General features: G+C 42.6%; 1 protein-coding gene across 1 annotated transcript; it reads right to left on the bottom strand.

Moving 5' to 3' along the window:
- Positions 1-2,305: 2,305 nt before the first annotated feature.
- ubash3ba (ubiquitin associated and SH3 domain containing Ba) lies at positions 2,306-22,765 on the bottom strand. Its single transcript, XM_056407265.1, has 14 exons — positions 22,048-22,765; positions 8,488-8,541; positions 8,084-8,270; positions 7,783-7,981; positions 7,285-7,454; positions 6,876-7,084; positions 6,154-6,298; positions 5,836-5,956; positions 5,607-5,729; positions 5,375-5,467; positions 4,723-4,867; positions 4,526-4,632; positions 3,519-3,628; positions 2,306-3,424 (listed from the first exon to the last, which is right to left on the bottom strand). The coding sequence occupies exons 1-14, from the start codon at positions 22,173-22,175 to the stop codon at positions 3,287-3,289; spliced, it is 1,929 nt and encodes a 642-aa protein (XP_056263240.1). The 5' UTR covers positions 22,176-22,765; the 3' UTR covers positions 2,306-3,286.

Raw genomic sequence — 22,765 nt, 5'->3', positions numbered from 1 at the left:
TGACCCCTGCAGGGAAATTCAATGAGGTGAAACCAAACATAATCAGTAAAACAACCAAGCTAACTTATTGTAAACATGCTATTTTAAGAGTGCATGTACATGTTTTACAAGATGTGGTATAGTATGAGCTGTTTCAGGAGGATTTGTAACAACTAATTCACATTCATGCTTCTATACTTAGTGACAATCAGTTATTAGGCTGTGTAAGCTGTTTGTTGAGACATTAAAATAACAAAAATAATGTTCTGATATTTTAATCTTTGCAAAGATATGCTGTTTGTAACTCTTAATTTAATTGAAATACTTAACCCTGAAAAGTATAATAGTAAAGTCAAATAAAAAATCATCTGATACAATAATGAACCTCTAGGAATTAGTGCATATGAAGTTTTGAAATTGATGGCTGGCCCACAGCTCAAGTCGAGCCTGTGGACCAGTAAAGGCCTGCTTCTCATACTGGTTATCAAATAGCACCATCTAGCGTCTGTTTGTGAGGACAGTTTATTATTCATCATTTGCTCTCAGAATTCACAAACTAGTTTAAAGCATTTTGAGATGACTTTCTTTGTGTCTAGAGACTGCTATCTAAGAACCCTACTTACTGTCATAATTGCAGGACCATGATGTTTTGAGGGGGTTAAGCACTAAAGATTCCTTCATCATTATTTCTTAAATTAATGAATAACATAATGATGCCTCATACAAACTGATAACATGAAGGAGTCATTTGTATGCTGCTACCATTCTGCAAAGTGCACAAATAGTAAGCTAAACAATGGGAGAATTAGTATCACATATGACAAAATACATTATACAATATAATGAATTAGTTAAACTGAAATCTGTGTTTTAATCACAATCTGTGATGTTTAAGGTATATGTTGACAACAGCTGTGCATGTCCACCTTCATAAAATAAAATACAGCCCCCAACGGCATCACTCTCTGGTGAAAGTAAGAGAATCGAGGACATTGTTGTCGTGAAATAAAATAGTTACTGTGAACAGTGCTAAATATGTAACTACACAATTATCAGCAGGAGCATGTGTGTCTATGCATGTCTTGAGTTGGTTTAATACTCAACACTTCAGGTTACAGGTGCCTCTGAATTAACGTTATTACCAAAGAAACACCTTTAAAGGTAACTTTAACATTAACGTTAACATCAGTGATAATATACTTCATATCTCGTTGACATTTCAGCAGAGTACAAACAATCCAAATGCCTCACCGGAGATAGGACGTACAAAACTGGTGCGGTGAATCACGTCAACACCACGTGTAGCTAGTAGCCGTTAGCTAGTAGCATTTAGCTAGTAGCCTTTAGCTAGTAGCATTTAGCTAACTCCATAACACGAGTTAAGCTACGTAACTTGTTACTAATCGCAACATTTTGAATTCCTTAAGACTTCTAAGAATATAAGCAGTATTGTAAAATCGATCATTCACACTTTACATTGAAAACATTTTTAAAAATCTGAAGTTACAATTGTTGGGATCCTGAATCGAAGAATTGATAGACCATGGAATATCGGAGAAAGTAATACAATATTCAATATGTATTGGATGAACAATTAGTAGAGGATATGGTATTGTTTAAGGATCACTGGAAATTCCTGTGTAGAAAAACTTATTAAGACACCTAGAACAGAGCCTTCATTAATGTTGTTAGTTCTACCTGCGCTTTTACAGTTAAGACAAGTCAAAATGTCTAGCCTACGTATTTTTTAGGCTACTGTCATTTTAACATTTGCCTTCTCCTTTATTGAGAAATAGTTTTTTTAAATGTATCTAAAAGTCTAATAGCCTACCTTTCTTTTACATACCACCTTTCTGTACAGTTTTCTTTCTTATTATAGTGTCTTTTTATTTCCTAAATTGTTGACTAAGAGAGCCCAGCACAATAAGTCCAATGTGTCTGGACAGCAAATGGCAAAGAAAAAACCTTGATGCTTGACCTTGATGTCTGCCAAGATAAATGTATATTATTGTTTCTCTAATTTATTTATTAAATACTGGTCTCTAGCATATTAGAGGTAGGCCTATTCCAACTGGTGCTTAATAGAGTAACAATTAAATAAAACATATTAGTAAGTGTGTTTCCAGCATCAAGAGCACATTTTCACTGCTAACCTCTCCAGATGTGCCTTCTGGTGGTTTATAGAGGTAATATGGTGAAGCTCAATTAAAGTGTTAAAGCTATGCTTGTTGAGCTGTTTATGTCAAATGGAACCAAAAACGATGAGCAACTTTAATTTCCATAAAAATAGCAACTTGTTTTAACAAAAACACATTGCACCGCCAGATATATATAGGCCTTCATAACTCCACAACCTTGCTTTATTCAGTATCAATAGAATTTCGGAGTCATTCAACATATAATTGGTATAGACAGTAAGCGCTTAAATCATCTGACATAACCAAAACAAATTAAATGCACCGAGTGTTTGAAAAGCAGTGTGGTTATCAGGCTTACAGAATGTCACGTTTGAGACATTGCACCCAAGAGCAGTCTGCATTTCATTATATTAATTTGTTTATGTCATATTGACTTGATTGCTCCTGTGGTGGCAATCAAAACTGCATTATAGGAAGGATAAACAATTCATGTGTGCACACAAATGTTAACTTAGGAGACTCATGTAATGATATGACATTTACAGGAATTAAACATGTATCATAAACTACCCACCTCAGCACCACAAAAAATGAAGATCAGTTTTCCCCGATCTGATTGTCAACATTTCTTTTGTGCTTTTTTTTTTGCAGGAGTGTCATAGCTACAAGTTAAATAATAATTTCCGACACATGTACAAATATTTCTGTGGTACAAGTCTTTCTCATCTATTTCTTGTCACAGTGTGTGAGAAGGCAGCATAACGCAAAGTCTTCAACGCCCCGGCGGTGGAGGAGCCACAGACAACGACGCCTTCCCGTGGCATAAAACCTAACTCATCATCAACCTTCAAGAAATGTCCACGTTTCTCGTAGCGCCTCTACATTTTGGGCGAAGAAGTGAAACGTTGAGGGAAACCGCCGCCCAAACTGTAGGTCTTTTTTTTGCTGTTTTCTCAACACAAACTGTATTTTCTCTTTCCTGAGCAGTGCGTCTGAATACATTTGCAATTTATTTTTGCATGATGTCTTTGACGGAAGCGAGACGTGTTTTTTTTTGTGGTAGTTTTTTTGGTAGTTGGGCTGAATTTATAGCAGAAGGGTGGGTTCAAAATAAATATTTGTCAGCAGTTCAGGGCTGCCAAAAGATAGAAAGCCAGCCAGCAAATCCTTCAGTCTTGCATGAGCATTTCCCTCCAGTTGAAACTGTGATTGGGTCCATGTGTCAGAGGCAAGATGGGTGGGTCGACCAGCTGCCACACCCCGGTCTCTCCCATTTCTTCACAAGCACAAAAGCCCAAGTAAGGAATCTGTACAAAGACAAGACAGATGTGCAAGTTATCATCAAACAACAGATGAGGATAGAAATAAAAGAGGCGTCGAAACTAAAGCAGAAAAGCTGACCTTTCGGACCACTTGGACAAAGTCCTTGGCGTTTTGGGGGCTGAGGCCTTGTATTTGGCGAGTGCAAGCCTCCAGAGAGGAAGCATGGGCCACAATCAGCACCGTGTTTCCTGTGTGAGAGAGGTAGAGAACACACAACCACATTCCACAGATAACATTAGCTTTCTGTACCGCCCACATGCACTCAGTAGTCCATAATTTGCAGCTTGAAATGTTCAAATTACAAATGTTGATCTAGGAGGCCAGCAAGCTAAAAGCAACGTGCTTATTGTGTCACCCTCTAGTCTAAAACTCTGTCAAAGTGACGACGCTCAGTGTAAACGTAGCAGAAGATATGTGTTTTTAAATGGTTACATAGTAGTGTGGACATGGACTATTTAATTAATTAAAATAATAAGTTATTGCATTTAAACCATCCTTAGTATTCTAGGAGCCGCTGTCTGATTAATTGACCGGTGTTTTTTTGTTCTTCTCTTCATAAGTGTATGATTGTGTTACAAACAATACAATGTCAACAATTGTCTTTTTTCTGGTTCTATAATTTCAGAAATACAACAAACCATAGTTTTTGTATATATAATATAACACTATATATATAAAACTTCATAAGCTGTGATATCAAATAGCTTTTGCGGCTCCAGACACATTTTATTTGGTGGACAATAGGGCCAACTGGCTGTTTGGATAGGAAAGGTTGCTGACCCCTGCTCTCGGGTGTGTAGAGTCAGGTATGTGTTCTTTGTGAAGGGCTCGCAAAGCAAGAGCCTGTTTCACACACATCTGTGTGATTGTTTAGTTTGGATTTCATTGGCTCACGCTCCATGTACCGTATAGTTCCAAGATATTTAATTTAGAGCAGGAAAACATGAGTTATCAAGAAGCATTAAGATATAATCATCTCGAAAAGAAAGGGAGAATTGCAGCCTGGGAATGTTGCCAACATTTGGTGATGAGAAAAGTTGGTATGAATTTGAAACCCTGGAGACGTGTTTACAACAACACATTACCCAGGTTTTTGCTCTCCGCCAGGATCTCTCGGGTTACTTGGAAGCTCCTGCTGATGTAGGTGTCGTACGCCTCTGACACCGCCAACTTACCGACGGGAAAATGAGGTCTAGGGACAAAACAATAGACAGAAGATATGATAGTCGCAGCATCACAGATGAAAGCTCGTAGATGCTATGATGTCGGTGTTGCTGCGTACTTGTATGTTGTGTCCACACTCAGGTTAGCAGCAGCCAGCTCAGCTGGGGGGATCCAGATGGGTAAACATGTGCCTGAAACCCACTTGGTCCATTCAAACAGTCCAGGCTCCACACGTATTTTGGTCTTTCCCTCCAGCTGGAGACCTGACAGAGTAAAACACAAGAGAGAACCTGTAGAAGGAGGAGATAAGACATCTCTACATCTAACTCTGTCATGTCATTTCGTCTTGCTCAATACATCTTCACAAGAAACATGAGACGTGGTGCGATATCAGTGAATGTGTTGTTCCCATGTGCACAAACAGGAAAAGACTTGGAAGTTTCAAGGTTTTGACAAAAAAACAAAATGTCAGGGTAAGAGAACATTAATTAGGTGGTTTGCCGTGTTCATAGAAAGTAAGTACTGGGAAAAAAATAACCAATTTCTCTTCCTCTCAATTTAGTTTCCTAATGATGCCTCTAGGTACCACATAGGTTTGAGAAAGCTGGATATAACTAGACACATCCCATTGAGAAGGTTTCAGATCCAAAAACAACACCAATGAGAATACAACATCATCATGTCGCGGTGACGATTTGAAATGTATGCATATTGCATCACGTGCCAGCTGAAGAACCTAAATAGACGCTGAGGTCCTGATGAGGTCCTACCCTGCAGGATGTGCTGAGCAGTCTGGACGCAGCGAAGAGAAGGAGAGCAGTAAACAAAGTCTACTGTTGTGTGGCTCTCCGACAGGGCTTCACCTGAAATGGACCAAAACACAGTGTGATGATATATGTTACGGCATTTAAATATGGATGTAAACATAGTCCCTACAAACCTAAGTAATCATATTCACTGTTTCACAACATCAAAAATAAAGTGTCGATCAAATGTACTGACCTACGAGACGCGCCTGGGTGGAGCCAAACACGGTGATTGGACAATCCTTATCATAATCCCGGTGACCTCCGCTTCTCGCTGGCAGGCTGGATGGCATGTTGAGATTAGAGCGAACGTATCGGCCTACGCAAACACAAAGGAAAAACTTACAGAAGAAGAAATCGCTAGACTGAAAAAGGTGTTAAATGTAAGTCTAAAATTGTACAAATGAGCTCCCATCCATGCTAACCTTGAGAGTCAAAGCACTGAGTGATCCAGTGTTTCCCAAACACCACATCCATCCTCTCCCCATGGCGACACACAAACAGTCTCATCTTGGACAGGGACGACTGACTGGTTGGCCTCGACACCTGAGATACAGATTCATTTCAAATCTTGAAGCGTTACAGAGAGTTTCACAGCATTAAATCTTCAGCTACTGCTGGAAGCAAACACCGCCATCGTTGCTTTTAACGCACTCAGCGAGGTTCGTGAGCTTCTCGTCACTTCGGCATGCAGCCCGATGAGACGTTTGTTTGTCTGCGAGCCGTCGGGAAAAGTCACGTACCTGCATCGGAGGACAGAGGCCGGTGAGGCCCGGAGGAGCCATGAAACTGTCAAGCAGACTGTCGTTCAGCTGTCCGTCAAAAAATAACCCAGCCACGGGGCTGCCAGAGTTCGATGGAGAGGCACAGGTGAGCATCGAGTGAGACCTGAGGGTCAGACGCACACAGACACTTTAGTCTCAAAGCACTTTGAAGACGACGCTGTGACCGGAAAAGAAACAAAAGAAGGTGTTGACACAGTCAACCAACTGCTGGAGACATCCAGCTAACATTACGTGAGAAATGCAGGAATAAGCAACATTGGGAACAGTTCAAATTCAGGGAGTACAATTGTGTTTTTTACATGTCTCGAAGTGTAGTGATGTGGGCGAAATCCAGTCGAATGGAAAGCCAAGAAGATGATTCATTGTCTTCTCTTTCCCTTTAATTTTTTCATTCAGTTTAGAAACACCCTCATAATTTGCGTACATTTTGGCTCAAACTATTGTCGATTGTAGTATGAGATAACACCCACTGACTTCTCTGTGAAGTGGTTGCGAACAGGGACCTGGTGCTTTTGAGGGACCATCAAGGATAATCTGCTACCTCTGTCATTGCACTGTACGCACAACTCAACGGTCCAATAATCCGATCGCAGGGCCTCTCAGTGCGCCTCCTTTAAAGGTCAGGAATTTTAGCAATTCAAGGAACACGCCGATGGATACGCCGCGCTTCCTTTCCTTACCCGTGGACGACCCAGGTGTCGGACTCATCAGCGCGGTTGACGTAGTTCTCAGGCAGCAGGCCCGACAGCCCCGTGCCCAGCGAGGTGCCGTACACCCAGCCCTCACTGGCGCTGCTCTGCTCCACCGGAGACGTGAAGATGAAGTCTCCTGGCATCAGCTCCAGCTCGTCGTCATTCTGAGGCACATACGGGTACATGACTTGCAGTGTCTACATGGGGGGGGAAGATGGGGAGCAGCCGTCAGACAAAGGCCCTGGGGAATGCTGATCTTGCATCTTGTTGTTTTGGGAATAATTGGGATTATAGCAACATTTATTTCCCTTGATGTCAGAAATATCATACTGGACACAAAAGTGGACGATGTACATGTCGAGAGAAAGTACTAATTTCCTAAGTCAGGAAATCAAACCTCATGGTTAGCGAACCGAATATCCCGTGAGAAGAGCACAGCCAGCCAGTCACAGCCTGAAGACACATCCACCGTTTTGGCCAACTTTTCTAGGATTGGAAGGTGACTGGTTTGGAAGTGGTATGCCAAAGTGACATGGAGTTGTTTCTTATGAGGCTCGACATGGACATCTGGACAAAAAAGAGAGAAATGTGCACAGCAAATGTATTACGTGTATCCATCCGTTCACTCGTGACAATGATGGACTCTTTTTTCATTCTGTGGCGGTTCTCCACTGACATAAAAAATAAAAAATGTGTCATCTGACGATACCGCTCAGGTCAACCCCAAAATGTGTAATTATAGTAAACAATTAGTCTACAACTGTCCAAATATGAATATCAAAATGAGAGCCTCTGAAGTGGCAGGTCTGGGAACATTCGCCGTGCAAACTGCGTTTACGAGACAGCGTTCACGTTTACTCAGATTCCCTTCGAAGGGACGAAGGGGGTCTCAAACCTGCTTTATCTGTTGCTTCCGTTGCAAAATCAGACGCAAGACTCTTCAGCACCTCCGCCATCTGCTCCTCCACAAAGAGGCCAATGAAGGTGGAGGAGGTGTAGAGCTCCAGCGGGAGGGGCATGGGGATGCGACCCTTCCACTTGGCCACGGTGGTCTGCAGAGCGTCGGTCAGGGCTTCGACTTTCCCGTCGGCACACTGAGAAAAAAGAGACGACGAAACGGGAGGTCATCAAATGTATAACGGTAATTTTAAAAAACAGCCAGAATATTGAGCATCGACACACAAAGAGACGCTGACCATGAAGAACTGGCACAGGGTGATGTGGGGGAAGATGTTGTGTGCCTTGTTCTTGCCACAGGAGAGGCGGGACTGCTGCCAGAAGTGTGAGAGCTGCTGGAGCAGCGGCCCACTCGGTCGCAGATACAGCACATACTCTCTGGGCAGAGGGTCGTCCAAGAACGGGTCGTCCACGTGGGAGAAGAGCCTGCAGCGGCAGAGAGGAAGACCCCACAGTGGCGAGCGATGAGTGGGACAGAAGTAGGAGAGAGGACGGCTGATGCCCAGCAGAGGGCGATACGCATGTGAGAGCACAGTAGCGCTTCAGTAGGTCAGAGATGTTATATTCACCATTACAAGGGTTTCTGTTTTGCACTTAATGACTGTGGCGGAGCATGTGAGTGCAAAGTGTGTGTTGCTCTCACCAGTCACAAGCCGCCTGGACGTTTTTCCATCCTGTCGAAACCAGAGCTTTCAAGCTGCAAAGAGGAAGAGAGAGAGAGAAATGGAGATCAGAGAACAAAATCAATAGTTTCTCTTCCGGATGAGTTTAGGAGATCTCTGTGCTGCCACGGGGCGAGCACCAAAGAGCAAAGATGCCGAGAGAACAGTAAAATCACAATTCAGAAGAGGAGTTCGTTACTTAAAGTAGCCTATAAAGATGCCATGCGAATACTATTGAAGAGACCGAAGTGAAATGTTTGTGGCTGCAGGAGTCAAGACATTCAAAGCCATTTTAGGAAATCTTATATACAAATTTCTCTGAAAATGTAATCATCATGGTTTTATCAAATATAAAGTTCAATACTACATGCTACCAGTCCCAGCTGTGGAGACATTGGTACAGCTGTCTATTTATAAAGCATTTGTAGTTCTATATATTTTACTTGTGATTTTGAATCCAGACCTTAAATCTGAAATAAAAGATTGATATGCTATTCAGACCAGAGTTTCATGAAACAGCATTGATGCCGATTTTTTTAAAATTAATAATAATAATTAATAATTCGGTTAGCAGTGCTTCAGTAGGTGATTGAATAATAGTGAACACTGTGATATGGAGGACAGCAGAAATCCGCTCACAGTGTCAGTTAACAAAGCATTTCTGCTGCAGCAAAACGTCAGAATATTGAGACACCTTGAATATGATTGTGAGAAAAATACAATAACGCCATATATTTTGGTTTAATAAACTTTGAAAAGGAAGAAATACGTGATTTATCCGTGTCACGTCACAAACTATAACTTATCAAGACTCTCCTGAAACAAGAGCTGATTGCATGATCACTCTTGAGTGCTCAAAATCTAATTAGTGTCTTTTTATAACACCTCTGGTATCGCAGGCCGCCTCTGAAGGGATCCACCGATTCCAGCAGCTTCAGTTACGAGAGGCATAACGGAGTATATAGATGAGACTTTATTTAAAATTCTATTAACAGCCTCGTCTGCAACGATTTGGCACACATTAGCAAAAGCTTTGCAGTGATATTCATGAAATGATTAAGTGAGAGCTGGTAGCAACTGAAAGGAACTTTTACAGACAGGGAGGCGTCTGTTCCTTCATTTTAAAGCTTCTCTATGCAAAGTAGATCAAAGTGATAAACACCAGGAACACCGAGTCTCAAAGATTCATCTTTTGATACTTTATCTTTCAGTTGGTTTGTTGTTGTTGCAAAGGCCTCATTTCACTATGAAGCAACAGGAAATGCATTTTGAGTAACTGCACATTGTTTCCACAGCATCTGACCTTCAGGACTCAACCACATGCCATGCGATCCCATCTCCTTTAGGTTGTAGTCCTGACTGTGTTATGTGGAACAAAACCTCCATGACTATCCAATTGTCCTGGTAAATTAGGAAAAGTAAATCTACAACTGATATTTGCGTAAAATGAACCAATGTGGGGCCTCTATTTGACTTCACAGCACGATGAAGACGAGTTGCAGCTCCTCTATGTGTGCCGACGTTGACAGTGTTCGTGGTGCCACTCTGGCGCTCAAATTCAATGAGCTATTTTTAAATTTGCCCCACTGAGAGGGTCCTAGATAAGTCCCTGAACCCCGGGGCGGTGTGCCCTCACACAGCCCAGCATGCGAACGCCAAGGCTACAGCAACGTAGCAGATGGCTCACACAGAGCTACTACTATAACATGCACACGCAAATAACTGCAGAGTGGAGATGAATTAAAGACAGAGAAATACAGACTAGACTTGGATAAAAGTCTCCTGTTTAGTTACCTTATCAGGCCGGCAACGATTAGCTGACTATTACAGCATTTTGCCTAATTGATCCATTTTTATTCCGACATTAAAAAGCACTACAGCGTGTCGAAGGCTTACGAAGGAGTCATTTGCTGGCTACAGCGGCCTCATTCAGAGGTCCCACCTGGTGCTGTGTGGAGGAGGAAAAGAAGGGGATTTTTTTGCCCAGAAAGCATGAAGGGATTACAAACAGATGTGACTGAGACGTCACAAAATCTAATCCAGGCAAGAACATTGGCTTGCTTGCTTCTAATCTCTGTGTTATTTTATGAGAGGGAACGTTTGAGACATCAAATAATAGAAAAGGAGAGCTTTAATGGAATTTAATCGGCTTTTGTACTGCTGGAGGTAGACCCTGTTCCAGGCATACATTATAATACATTATCAAGCAGGAGGTAAAGTGTGAGGATGTTTGCCATTTGTACTCATTGGTTCAAAATGTAATGCAGGAGGCTGAATGACTTTAGCTTCAGAACTGTATATGAATTATTTGGGGCTTGCAGTGTTGTAGTGAAGAACACCTGAAGAGAGATGAGGTAAGAAGCAAGACCAGAGAGTACGGACCAATATTTTAGGGGTTGAAATCAAGATCAAGCCCTCAAGAAAGGGCAAGACCAAGGTTCCTCTTCATGTGTGCATATCGGTGTTACCCCTGTAGTCGTGGTCTTAAAATAAAATCCTAAATCTTCTTTGCCTGAGACCGAGAAAAGACCCGAGTAAAAATACGGCCGAGAAAAGTGTTCTTGAGATTATAAAAAAAAAAAATGTTAACCAATTTTCACACTGTTTTTTTACTTGTCCTTTTATTATTGTAAAAACAATGTCAGAGCTGCTTTGTTCAGCGGATACTGTATCCTCAGATGTGTATGTTAGACATAGTGCTAGAAAGACTGTCTTCAGTTGGACTGTGGGTCAGTGGTTAGCAGGTCTGTCTTTCAATCAGGGTGTTGGCGGTTCAATCCCCGCCCTAGTTGATGTGTACCTGGGCAAGATGTATAGTTATTTTATTTGACACACAGGCTTCAACATAGTTTAAGACACCAAAAAATGTCTCTCAAACTATTTTTTTGTGCAATTAACATTCATTTACTTTTGATTCTAAGATCGTAAAAATGTGAAACACATTTTTTTTTTTAAACGTGATATTCTCGGCTCCTGGCAGCCCTCCCTACATCCACTATTCTCCCTCCATCATCGTCCCTGCTGGCCTTATTTATTTATTATTATTTATTGCCAATTCTATTTTGTTTCCACTTCTTGAGGCAAAAAAAAAGCGTCGACATCTGCGACACCCTCGGGGAGCAGTGCCGGGCAGAGCAGCAGTTTCACAGGCGCCGTCTCTCTCTTATGGGCCAGCTGGTCCATGTTTAGACAGCACCTCCTGCCCCTTGGCCTCGACTACAGCATCTGCTGTGGGACGCTTTATTAGTTTGTTTATGTTGAACTGAATATGTGTGTTTCAAATTACTTTTCCACGTGTTCCATCATAGTTGAATAAGTTCTTTATAACTGCAGGCCTCTTCTTTGGTCTTAGCAAGAACTGAGCAAGTTATTTATAAACTGCATTTCCTGCTCACAGCTAGACAAAGATAATGAGAAAAAGGTTTGAGAGTGCTCGGGAGAGAAGTCCCTCTGGATTCAAAATCAGCTGTACTGTTTGCATAAATTACAGTGACGGGGCGAGATAAGGGCTTTTACTTCACTTGCACATTTGCCACTGTTGAGCTATATTGTAAACGGCCTTTTAATGTCCCCCCCCCTCCCCCCTCCCCCCCCACATATGGCAAGCATTTTCAGTTCCTGTGTCCACATTTAGCTCTACTCCAGATAAACTGTGCTGGCTGCCCGTCTGTTTAAACAGCATAAACAGCGTTTCTGTTTTTCTATATACGTAAACATTCTTTGGACGGTTTATTACAGCTGACGTTCTTCGCTAAACGTGGATGTCTTCCTGGCTGCAAAAGAATATTATCAATTTAAATCAGGCAATATGCACACATCTCATAGTCTCACGAACATGGTGTTTGAAGTTTTGGGGACAAGAATGAATCTCATTCATTTCATTGCTCGGTGTTAGCCAAGAAGGGGAAACTAAACTGATGTTAACGAAACCATGTCACCCTGTCTCAACATATACACACACACACACACACACACACAGCTACATACTCCCGAGGGCCCCTCCCTAGGGCCCCTCCCCAGTTCTATGAGCGAATCAACACTTCCTGTTTACAAGCCGAAGGCGAACACTCATCACGAACCACTTATCGCTCCAACAGCACTGAGAGCACTGCTGCTGCCCAACACAGGACAGCACCCAAAGGAGAGCCCCGTCAGCAGAGGAAATGTGCTCCCCTACGTCCAGTGTGGCCAACAGTCGGGTCTGGTGAGCCCACACCGAGGCCAACACCAGACGTTACCGCCCTTTTGCCCAACCGCTTCACTCGCCGACTGCCCAGCGAAAGAACAAAACAAGCTCATGGCTTCGCGACAGATGTGTTCAGGGTGTGATGTAGGACACAACGACGGGGGGGAAAGGTGTGCCAAGTTGTAATATGTTTAACACATGGCTGATGCTTTCATGTCAGCAAAGTAACAACACAATCGGGAGAGCAATAAATAAACTCCCATTACTCACAGACGACTTGAACAGTAAAGACAAATATATAATAACTGAACAGATACAGGTGTCTGTAAACAATTTGCAAAGTGTTTTGGACTCCAACACAAACATTATAAGGCAATATATGGTTAAATGTACAAGTACTGCATTTCCACAAAAGTCCACCTCCGTGGGACACCCCAATATCATTTCAATTGAATTCTAAAGTCTAAATTTGAACATCTTATATTTACAATGCCACTTGTTCACACGTTTCTTGTAAAGTGATTATATTTTCGTCCTGAGATATGGAATTTGGCTTGAGTAAACATTCACTCAGTGACTTCACAGTGGGTCTTATTCAATTAGGAAACGCCTTTGTCTTGTTTTTGTCGGCTTTTTGTTGATTTGTATCAGGGTAGGTAGGAACTAGGAACAATACCAGAAACAGCCTTGCACGTCTTTTCCAACCGTAAAAGAAAAATAACAAAAGAGCCAAAAATGTCCTTGAAACTGTGAATAAAGTATGAGGACTAGTCAGAAGGTCTCCACTTAAAAATGTTGGAAGTGAAGTGGGTGAGTATGAGCATAGTGAATGGCATTGGCACGGTTGCTTTCTTAAATGTTAAAAAGGTCTCAACAGATCCCGCTCTCTTTGGTATTAGTTGAAGCAGTTATTCACGACCACCATTAACTACTCTAACTAATAGACTCACAGCAGCGCCGCTTTAATCCAGTTGATGAGACACCTTGAGAGGAGTTAGCAGGGTCAAAGCGAGGCTAGCTATGTGCTACACTAAGCTAACTAGCAGCTAGCAGTAACTTTGTCTTTTTCGTACATGAGCGTGGTGTCAAACTTCTGAACCAACTCTTGTCAAGAAAGGGATTAAAAGAAGGCCTATGTCAAACTATAGGCTGCCTACTATTAGTTGTGAGAGTGAATGGTGCATGGTGATATTTTGGAGTGTTTTGGTAGCACAACATTTAGTTTAGGGTCGGTAACAAGGCCAGCTCTTGGTGTTTAGACACTCTTTCTTTCAAGCTGACGGGGCAACGTTTCAGCACCACGTCTGTAACAAAGCTAGCTGTGTGCAGCCTGTGTCTGGAACTGCTTCTCCTCGTCTTACTTCATTATTACTGGAGAAGAGAGCCGAGAAGTCCACAGGGGCAGACAGAGAAAGTCAGAGATTGACACCATTAAATGAACTGTGTGGGCCTTTGTGTGACTGAAGGATGTTAAAAATATCCGAAGTGTCCATCACGCTTATCAGGTTGAACAAATTATTCTCAATGCTTTAGTTAAACCAAAGATGAAGTGTGAATTGTTTTAGTGTGAGTGTTATTTTTAGCGCTGCACAAGTGACGTCAGTGGAAGAAGTCAAAGTGCACAAATGTTTCGCTAAGAATACAGGCACAGTGCCAAAATAATGATGCATCATTGGGCACTCTTCGAAGTCCCAGTCTGTGTCATACGAAGCTCACAGCATATGTTTGAGACTTACAGCCGTGGTTTGTACATGCCTCAAAACAACACTTCTGACGCCAACATTATTTCAATTTTAAAGTAAAATATATTTCTGTCCAACATATAAAAGGTATAAGGTTTGCCATATTCAGGCCTTCTATTGAGAAAAACAGTCAGTCAGGACACCAAACTTGTTTTCCTATCTGCAAGTGACACGTGAATCTCCTGCTTCAGCCATGAAACCACCATCTCAACCGAGCGCTCAGTAAAGGTCACAAAGCCACTTCCGGATATGGGCGACTTCCTCTTGGCTGTCTTGAGTACAAGCTGAGAGTTTGTTCTTGAAGGCTGCACGTGCAGGCACCAAAGTGTCACGTGTATGCATAAGTTATGTGTATAATTGTTATGTAGCTCCCTTGTATGTACCAACTATCACAGACTACCAGAGCAGACCCCGCGCTATGGTGAGTGCCAACGCATCCCTAGCGGACGACCTGAACTCATTTTATGCACGGTTTGAGGCTAGCAACAACAGCGCTAGCTCGCCGGCTAACAACAACACCGTTAGCGTAGCCGAGGTGAGTTCTACCGCTGGGGATGAACACACACTCTCTGTGACCGAGCACAGTGTGAGGAGGGCTCTGTTGAGGGTGAACACCAGGAAAGCTGCAGGTCCAGATGGCATATCTGGGCGAGTACTGAAGACCTGTGCTAACCAGCTAGCTCCAGTGTTCACCACAATATTCAACCTCTCCCTGGCTGAGTCCGTGGTCCCCGCCTGCTTCAAGAGATCCACTATTGTCCCTGTGCCCAAGAATGCTTCTCCAGCATGTATGAATGACTACCGACCGTGGCCCTCACCTCGGTGGTCATGAAATGCTTTGAGAGGCTGATAAAGGACTACATCTGCGCCTTCCTCCCTTCCTCCATGGACCCGCTGCAGTTTGCTTATCGCCCAAACAGATCCACAGATGATGCTGTCTCCCAGGTACTGCACACCACACTCTCTCATCTGGACAGCCAGAGGGGGCTATGTGAGACTGCTGTTCATTGATTATAGTTCAGCTTTCAACACCATAGTCCCTCCAGACTGGCCGGCAAGCTGATTGAGCTGGGACTGAACACCCCTGTGTGCTTGGATCCTGGACTTCCTGACCGCCAGGCCACAGGTGGTCAGGGTGGGCAGACACACCTCAAATCCCTCACCCTGAACACAGGATCCCCCAGGGTTGCGTCCTCAGCCCCTACTGTACTCCCTGTACACACATGACTGTGTGGCCAGGTTCAGCTCCAACACCATCATCAAGTTTGCGGATGACACAGTGGTGGTGGGCCTGATCTCCGACAACGACGAGAAGGCCTACCTGGAGGAAGTTGCTGATCTGTCACTCTGGTGCCAGGACAACAGCCTCATCATGAATGTCACCAAAACTAAGGAGCTGATTGTGGACTTTAGGAGGGTACAACAACAGAGGACGTACTCACCACTGGGGATTAACGGGACTACTGTGGAGAGGGTGAGCGGTATAAATACCTGGGAGTCCACATCACCGAGGATCTGACATGGTCAACAAACACAGACACTCTGGTGAGAAAGGCAAGGCAGCGCCTCTACCACCTCAGGCAGCTGAGGAAATTTAAAGTTTCCCAGAGGATCCTTCAGTCCTTCTACTCTGGAGCTGTAGAGAGCGTCCTGACAGGAAGCATCACAGCCTGGTTTGGCAACTGCTCCGCTCAGGACAGGAAGGCTCTGCAGAGAGTAGTGCGTTCGGCTGAACGCACTATTGGAACTACACTCCCACCCTGCAGGACTTGTACACCAGGAGGTGCAGAACCAGAGCCGGCAGGATCATGAAGGATCCTCACCACCCCAACAACAGACTGTTTCAGCTGCTGCGGTCAGGCAGGCGCCTCCGTAGTCACGCTGCAAGAACAGAGAGACTGAGACGGAGTTTCTTTCCTCAGGCCATCAGGACTGTGAACTCCGACCTCACCAGGACCCCCACATAGACCCACACAACTGCCCCTCTTAGGCACACACACACACACACACACACACACACACACTTACTGTAAATATTGTGTTGTTTTTTATTGTAAATAGTGTGTACTTGTTGCCCTTGCACATTCCTGCTGAGCATTGCCACTTTCATTTCACTGCACACCCTGTGTGTGTATGTGACAAATAAAACATCTTGAATCTTGAATCTTGAAATGCTTTTCAGTGATGCTTCTTTTTTTTTGCATGTTAGGCAAATGTGGAGTGAGACTTGCAGTTGTTATGGTGAAGGCAGGAGTTATGAAACTGGTGTCCACAGGGGAAAAGTCTGCATGCACACAGACGTCCTCTTTAACACACAAGAGGCTTCAATGACTGGCAAGGTGAAGATTTACTGTACACGATGTTATCCAAGCTCGATGTGTTACAGCTCAGTAACCACTGTGACTTTGAAGTTTTCATTCGAGAAGCACATTGAAACCGCTTGTAGAGACTAAAGACAAGTTCATCTGTGTGAAATAAGCACTGTATAGATATATAGTTGGAGAATCAATAAATATGAAACAGAGCCATTCAAAAAAACCTGAAGCTCACGATCAGCAAAGATGACAGTGCATTTGTGAGTGTCCTTTTACATAATCTGTTATATTAAATAATATTAAATATATTTATTAATATATTAAATATATTAAATCTATTTAGATGTTTTCTTTTCAAACAATTACATTCTGAGTCAATATCATAGCAGCAAATTCATTTCTGACAAGAGGAGAACATTTTTGAGAACTGCGAGCAGAAATGTAAAAAAACACTTAAACCACTGAATATTTGTCAGGCACGGTTGTGTTTAAGTGTGAAATGTCATCAGGCTAAGTCAGTCCCACAGGCTCCCATCATGGGATCAGTCAAGGGCAGAAACCATGTGTCAACTATTCAATGATCTAATCAGAATATTAAAATCTGCTCTTCTCAGATATGAGGATTTGGATTTAAGTATTTCAACATTCACCTCTTTTAATGCTCCAAAAGGTAGGAAAAACATAACAATGTGGCTAAATGTTGAGGTACATGGACATTTAAATACATTTAAAACTATCCCCAATTTCAGATTTTAGTTGGTAATATGGTGCTTGAGATTCTTCTCTTTAAACGATCCTGAGCAGCATTTATTCAGAGCTATATCTCAGAAAAGGGGCCATATTGTTGCTCGGAGCAAAGGCTTTCTGACTAAAATACAGAAGCTGAATTTTCCACACACAGGCGTCACTGTGAGAACCTCTGTGATTGGTCTAATAAAGCACATGACATTGCTGGATCGCCTCACAGGAAACTTCTCTGGTTCCCTGCCTCCGTCTAGATCTTGTTAATACCAGATAGAGTACATTTTGGCCATCAACTTCCTGTTTTCCTTGCTCACAATTGACCCATTATTCATCCGTGTAACAAAACAAAGCTGAAATAAATGAATTATAAACAAATCTGTATCCTTTTACAAATCTGCATTGAGGCAGGTTTGTGCTTCATGCATCCATAGCTGACACAAAGGAGCCGCGGACATGCCGTCTGTTTACTTTGGTGTTATAAGCTCGCTTGCTTCTCAAAACCACTTAGCATGTCATTTGTCTAAAATTACAATAACTGTAACACAGGTCCTCTTAAGGGTCTTAAGTGTTGTTAATAATTTTACAGTGTGTGACTCCAGTAGCCTATGCCCAGTTATTTTGGCCACAAACACGACATTTAACAACGCACTCACATATCCCACTGTGTGCGTCTCTCGTTAGTCAGGAATGACTCATGCTTTAAATCTAGATAAATGAGGAATGACAAAACAAGGACCTTTTTGAGACATTGAATACACTGGTATGGGAAATATTAACAAAAACAAACTACAACAACAAAAAAGATATTTAACTATGTTCACAATGTTGAAGGAAGTCCTCTTTACAAGTGTAATTTAAGAATTGTCAGTGAAGACATACTTTGAACATATATCTGAGTTAAGATTGCTCAAGGGACCATAACAGAGTTATTCTTACTGAAAAATGTTACACGGAGGTCGAGCCTTTTGGTTGGTGAGGGTTTAAATCATACAATTAAAAACTTACACAAGGTAGGTATTGTTCAGGCTAATTCATGCTTAAAGATTGAATACAACATTTAAATAAACAAATAAATTATTCAATATTTGTATTATATTTCGAGCATGTTGAGAGATTGAACTTTTTTACAGGCCTGTATCAGTTTTAATTGTGGAGGGTGAAGAAATGAAAGAGGTCAAAACAACTCATTGTCCAAACAAAATTGATTCCTCTCTCTACTTTTTACAAATCCCAGCATTGTATACCAAAAGTCAGACGGACACGAGGAAACTCTGTGTGTGTGCCAGGTTCTGCGTCGGCTTCAAACCGGCTTCCGACCATCAGACAGGATCAGAGCAGGGAGAGAGACCTCTGTCCATCAGCTCCTCTCTGATTACAATAGCCAATTCCTGGATGACTCGGCAGAAAAATACCCCAATCGAGTTAGAGGAGCTGTGTGTGTGTGGGTGTGAGTGTGTGTGTGTGTGTGTGTGTGTGTGTGTGTGTGTGTGTGTGTGTGTGTTCTATACTGGTTTAAACTAACTTCTCAAACACAATGAAGCCCTTGTTCCCTGAAGCCATGACTGATAACTGATTTTCCTATTATTCGCGTGCAAATCAGATGTATATTTTAAAGTTGTACTGCCTTGTGTCCGAACCAAAGAGTAGAACGGTACAATCTGCGAGAGGTTGCAGCAAGTGGATGAGCGTCGCAGTTGTTCTTTACAGTACAGTACAACCAAAATATGTCCGTAGAACTGACTAGCAAAATATGTCAAGTACCGAGAGCTGGCATTGAATGTCTGGCCAAAGTCGACTCCTAATTGTAATCATAACTTGAATCTATTTTATCTCGGGATGTTTATGCACAGCTGCTTGCGTTGAGATAACATGTAAAAGCGTGCGAACAGGGCAGCAAGCTATAAACACAACACCGACACATATTGTGCCTCATCACAAGCATTTATTAGGAGTTTCTTTCCACCTGATCCACTCTTTTTTTGGGCCTCCCCCACTCCTGAGGCTCTTTCAGCTTCTAAATAGCACAACCCCCAGCTAGTGGCTGACTGTCTGCTGTGTGTTGCAGGAAAGGTGATGTACACTGAGTTCATCAGCTACTGGAACCAGGCTGGAGGAGAGCAGTGTACTGGCCGAGTGACACCACGAATAATAACAGTGAGGTCATTGTTATTCCTCTTTAATCACTTTTTTCTTTACAAAATGCAGTGCGATGGAAAGCCGGTAGGGAGTAAACAGAACAGCAGGGATAAAGTAGAGAGCGACTAGAACTCTCCATGGGCCATCTAGCAAAGTGTTGTGTCTGTGCGAATATGGACAATTTTCAAATATCCCTACCCATCTGTCACGCAACTCTGATTATTTATACTGTAATAACTAAGGTGCTCAAAGCTCCAAGTAGAAAATTGAGACAAACCAACACACCAAACTTGTGCATAAGCATCATGCAGCCTCATCTGTGTTGTATTTCGTGCCTATCTGTATTTTCACCTTCATTATCATCTCCTTATTTGTGTGCCTCCACTGACGTCAGACCAGACAGGTTGGGAGGGGATGGCGCTGAAGTATTATGCTGCATTATACTTGTATGGCTTTGATTAAAGTGGATTAGTCTGCCATCAGTAATAGATGTTAGTCTGCAAATATAACCAACCACAGTCACTCATATTGACTGCAGTGGTTCATTAGGCAGGAGAAGAGAGAGCCGCAGTCTGGACCAATGGAAGCCTGGATGACCGGAGACACTTTTGCAGAAGATAAAAAGGCTTAATTTCTGAGCTGCTGTATCTGTCTAGTTAAAAGAAGAAAGACTGCTCTATACTTTTGGTGTACTTAACAAAACTCAAATAACTGCCAACAGTCATTCCAAAATGTTAGCCTCTTGTTTTATAAGGCTGCGAGACAGTTTTATATCCTACAATTCGGATAGTGAAATGAGTAATAGATCTGGGGGTTAATCACGATAACTCCTTCAGCTGACGGAGACTCAAAGTGAACTATTTCTTTTGTTACATGGGACATAATGTTGCAGCCCGCTGCACACACAGAAAGGCTTTTTGTTTGAGATGAGGCTGTTCAAATCATCGGGCTAGATATATTTTGTCAACACAAACTATGAGAAAGGACATTTTTATTATAGATCGTGTGATTAGATCGAGTTTGTATTTGAAAGGAGACTGAAATGTAAAAACTGACTTCAATAAAAATGGGATACCTTTTCAGTGTCGGTGGCAAAACTTACCAAATATATTTAGGTGGAAATGGATTCAAGCTGGTGTTATACAGCTTTAGCTGGCAGGAAGATAATAGGCTACGATGGGTTTTACAAAGCGTACTTTACAACATAATGTTGCATTGTGTGTGTCTATAAATGTACCCTTTGATAATGCAGCACATCTCCCATTTAAATGTCTCTGGGTTCTGGTTTTAAAAGGGGAATGCTTGTTGACTTGTGGTCTCAAATATTGAGACTTCATGCCAAATCCTTTTTAAAACTCTTATGAAATGCTTCTACTTCTTCTAAACAATTTACTACAGTCCTCCAGTGTCAACCAAATACTTTAGCATACGTCCAAGATCTGTAAAGGGTTAGACTGCGCTGATGTTTGAGCATACAAACCCTTGTTGCAAGCAGACAGCACATTGTCATTTTTTTATACAATTACATCGCCCATACACTACATGCACACGCCAACGATGCTTGTTTCCTGGCAACTCTTCTCTCAAGGATGAATGAGAAGAAGATGCAGGAATGCCCACAGGATCAGGCTTTCATTGAAAACCATGGAGAGCTGGAAAGGGGAAAGAGTGACTCAGAAAACACTGAACATCTCTTGTATTTTTCTTTTGTATTGGGAAATATGTCCACAAAAAACTAAAATAGACACATATAGACATCCACAGAGTAGTATACCTATACCTGTGCTGCTGCTGTGTTTCTGTTGCATTGGTGCTGGAAAGTAAGCAAAGTACAGTACCAAGAGCAAATGTATTACCTATTTATTATTAAGTAAGTACTCGGATGTATTTGAGTATTTTCAGGTGTTTTGTGGGGTTTTTTTTACATTGCCTTAAAGACTACATCTATTTGCAGTTACAGGTAACTTTGCAAATAAGTACAATAAGCATATACAATATGATGCATTCTAACACAGCACATTAAACTACATGCCTTTATAAAATGGTTCTAACTTACACTCCCTACTGTACAACATTAAAAAATACATTGAGTCATATTGCACAACAACCCTGTCGTGGACCATGCAACCTGGCTGTGGATCGCAGAGCAAAAAGTATACAGTTTAAAGGGGGTCATCTGACATGGCCCCATGAGCTGTGCCATGTGTTCACAACATGCAGAGCACAACAGACATGTCTCCTCTCGCTTCACATCATCTGATTGTGATGCTGACACAGGGAGACAAGATCAGGAGGCATGCAACTTTGGCTGGAGAGGGATGCTGCTGGGAAGCCTGATTTAACCTCGTTAAAATAGCGCGCGTGCGCGTGCGTGTGTGTTTGTGTCTTTTTCTTGGGACAGTGCAGCTGTGTACTCACGCCCTGGTCTTGGGGAAGCCCATGGACAGCAACACGTCCAGAGTGGACCCATGTTTGATGGTGCTCGGCCGGCTCTGCCGCTGCCTCCGCGGCGTCACTTTGGCGTAAAGGTCCTCTTTAGCTGCCATAACTCACAGCTCCATCGGTATGGCAGGTCCTCCGCTCCTCTGGTGTATTGTCATTTATACAATACAAAAATCAAATATAATAAAAAAGAAAAGGGATGGAAGCGGTAGACTATTTAAACGAGGATGACTTGAGTAAGGCGGAAGTATGTACAAAACACCAACCCTTCCGAGGAAACGAGCATTTCTCTGGGTTTGACAAATGCTCTGAGCTAGATCAAGCTGCCTCCTGACGGTTCGCACATAAAGTCAAAACCATCAGCAGGGGGGTCAGCCATGGGAAGTCACTTCTGCCCTCCCAGCCGTGCCCCCGATTCACAGTCCCCGACCGAGCTGGACATGTCTGGTTCCTGCTCGCACACGATCAACTGAATAAAAAAACAGATGCTGTATGAGCTTCCTTTTCCACACGATGTCTTATTTATGAATGGATCCTGAGTGAGCGGATGTCCAGCCTGTAAAATGTTGCAGCTCTAACTGCGCGGCCCCTCTAGTTAAAGAGGCAGTGCACCGATCTGTGAGAGGACAGGAAGTCTGTGGGTTTTTCCAGGCGGAAAATGGGTTAAATCTGTGAGTCGCACACACTCGTCTCG

Source organism: Pseudoliparis swirei, chromosome 3 (assembly GCF_029220125.1).
Source record: "Pseudoliparis swirei isolate HS2019 ecotype Mariana Trench chromosome 3, NWPU_hadal_v1, whole genome shotgun sequence".
NCBI lineage: Eukaryota > Metazoa > Chordata > Actinopteri > Perciformes > Liparidae > Pseudoliparis > Pseudoliparis swirei.
Note: the sequence above shows the minus strand (reverse complement) of the source record. Positions and strands in the feature narration are given on the sequence as shown.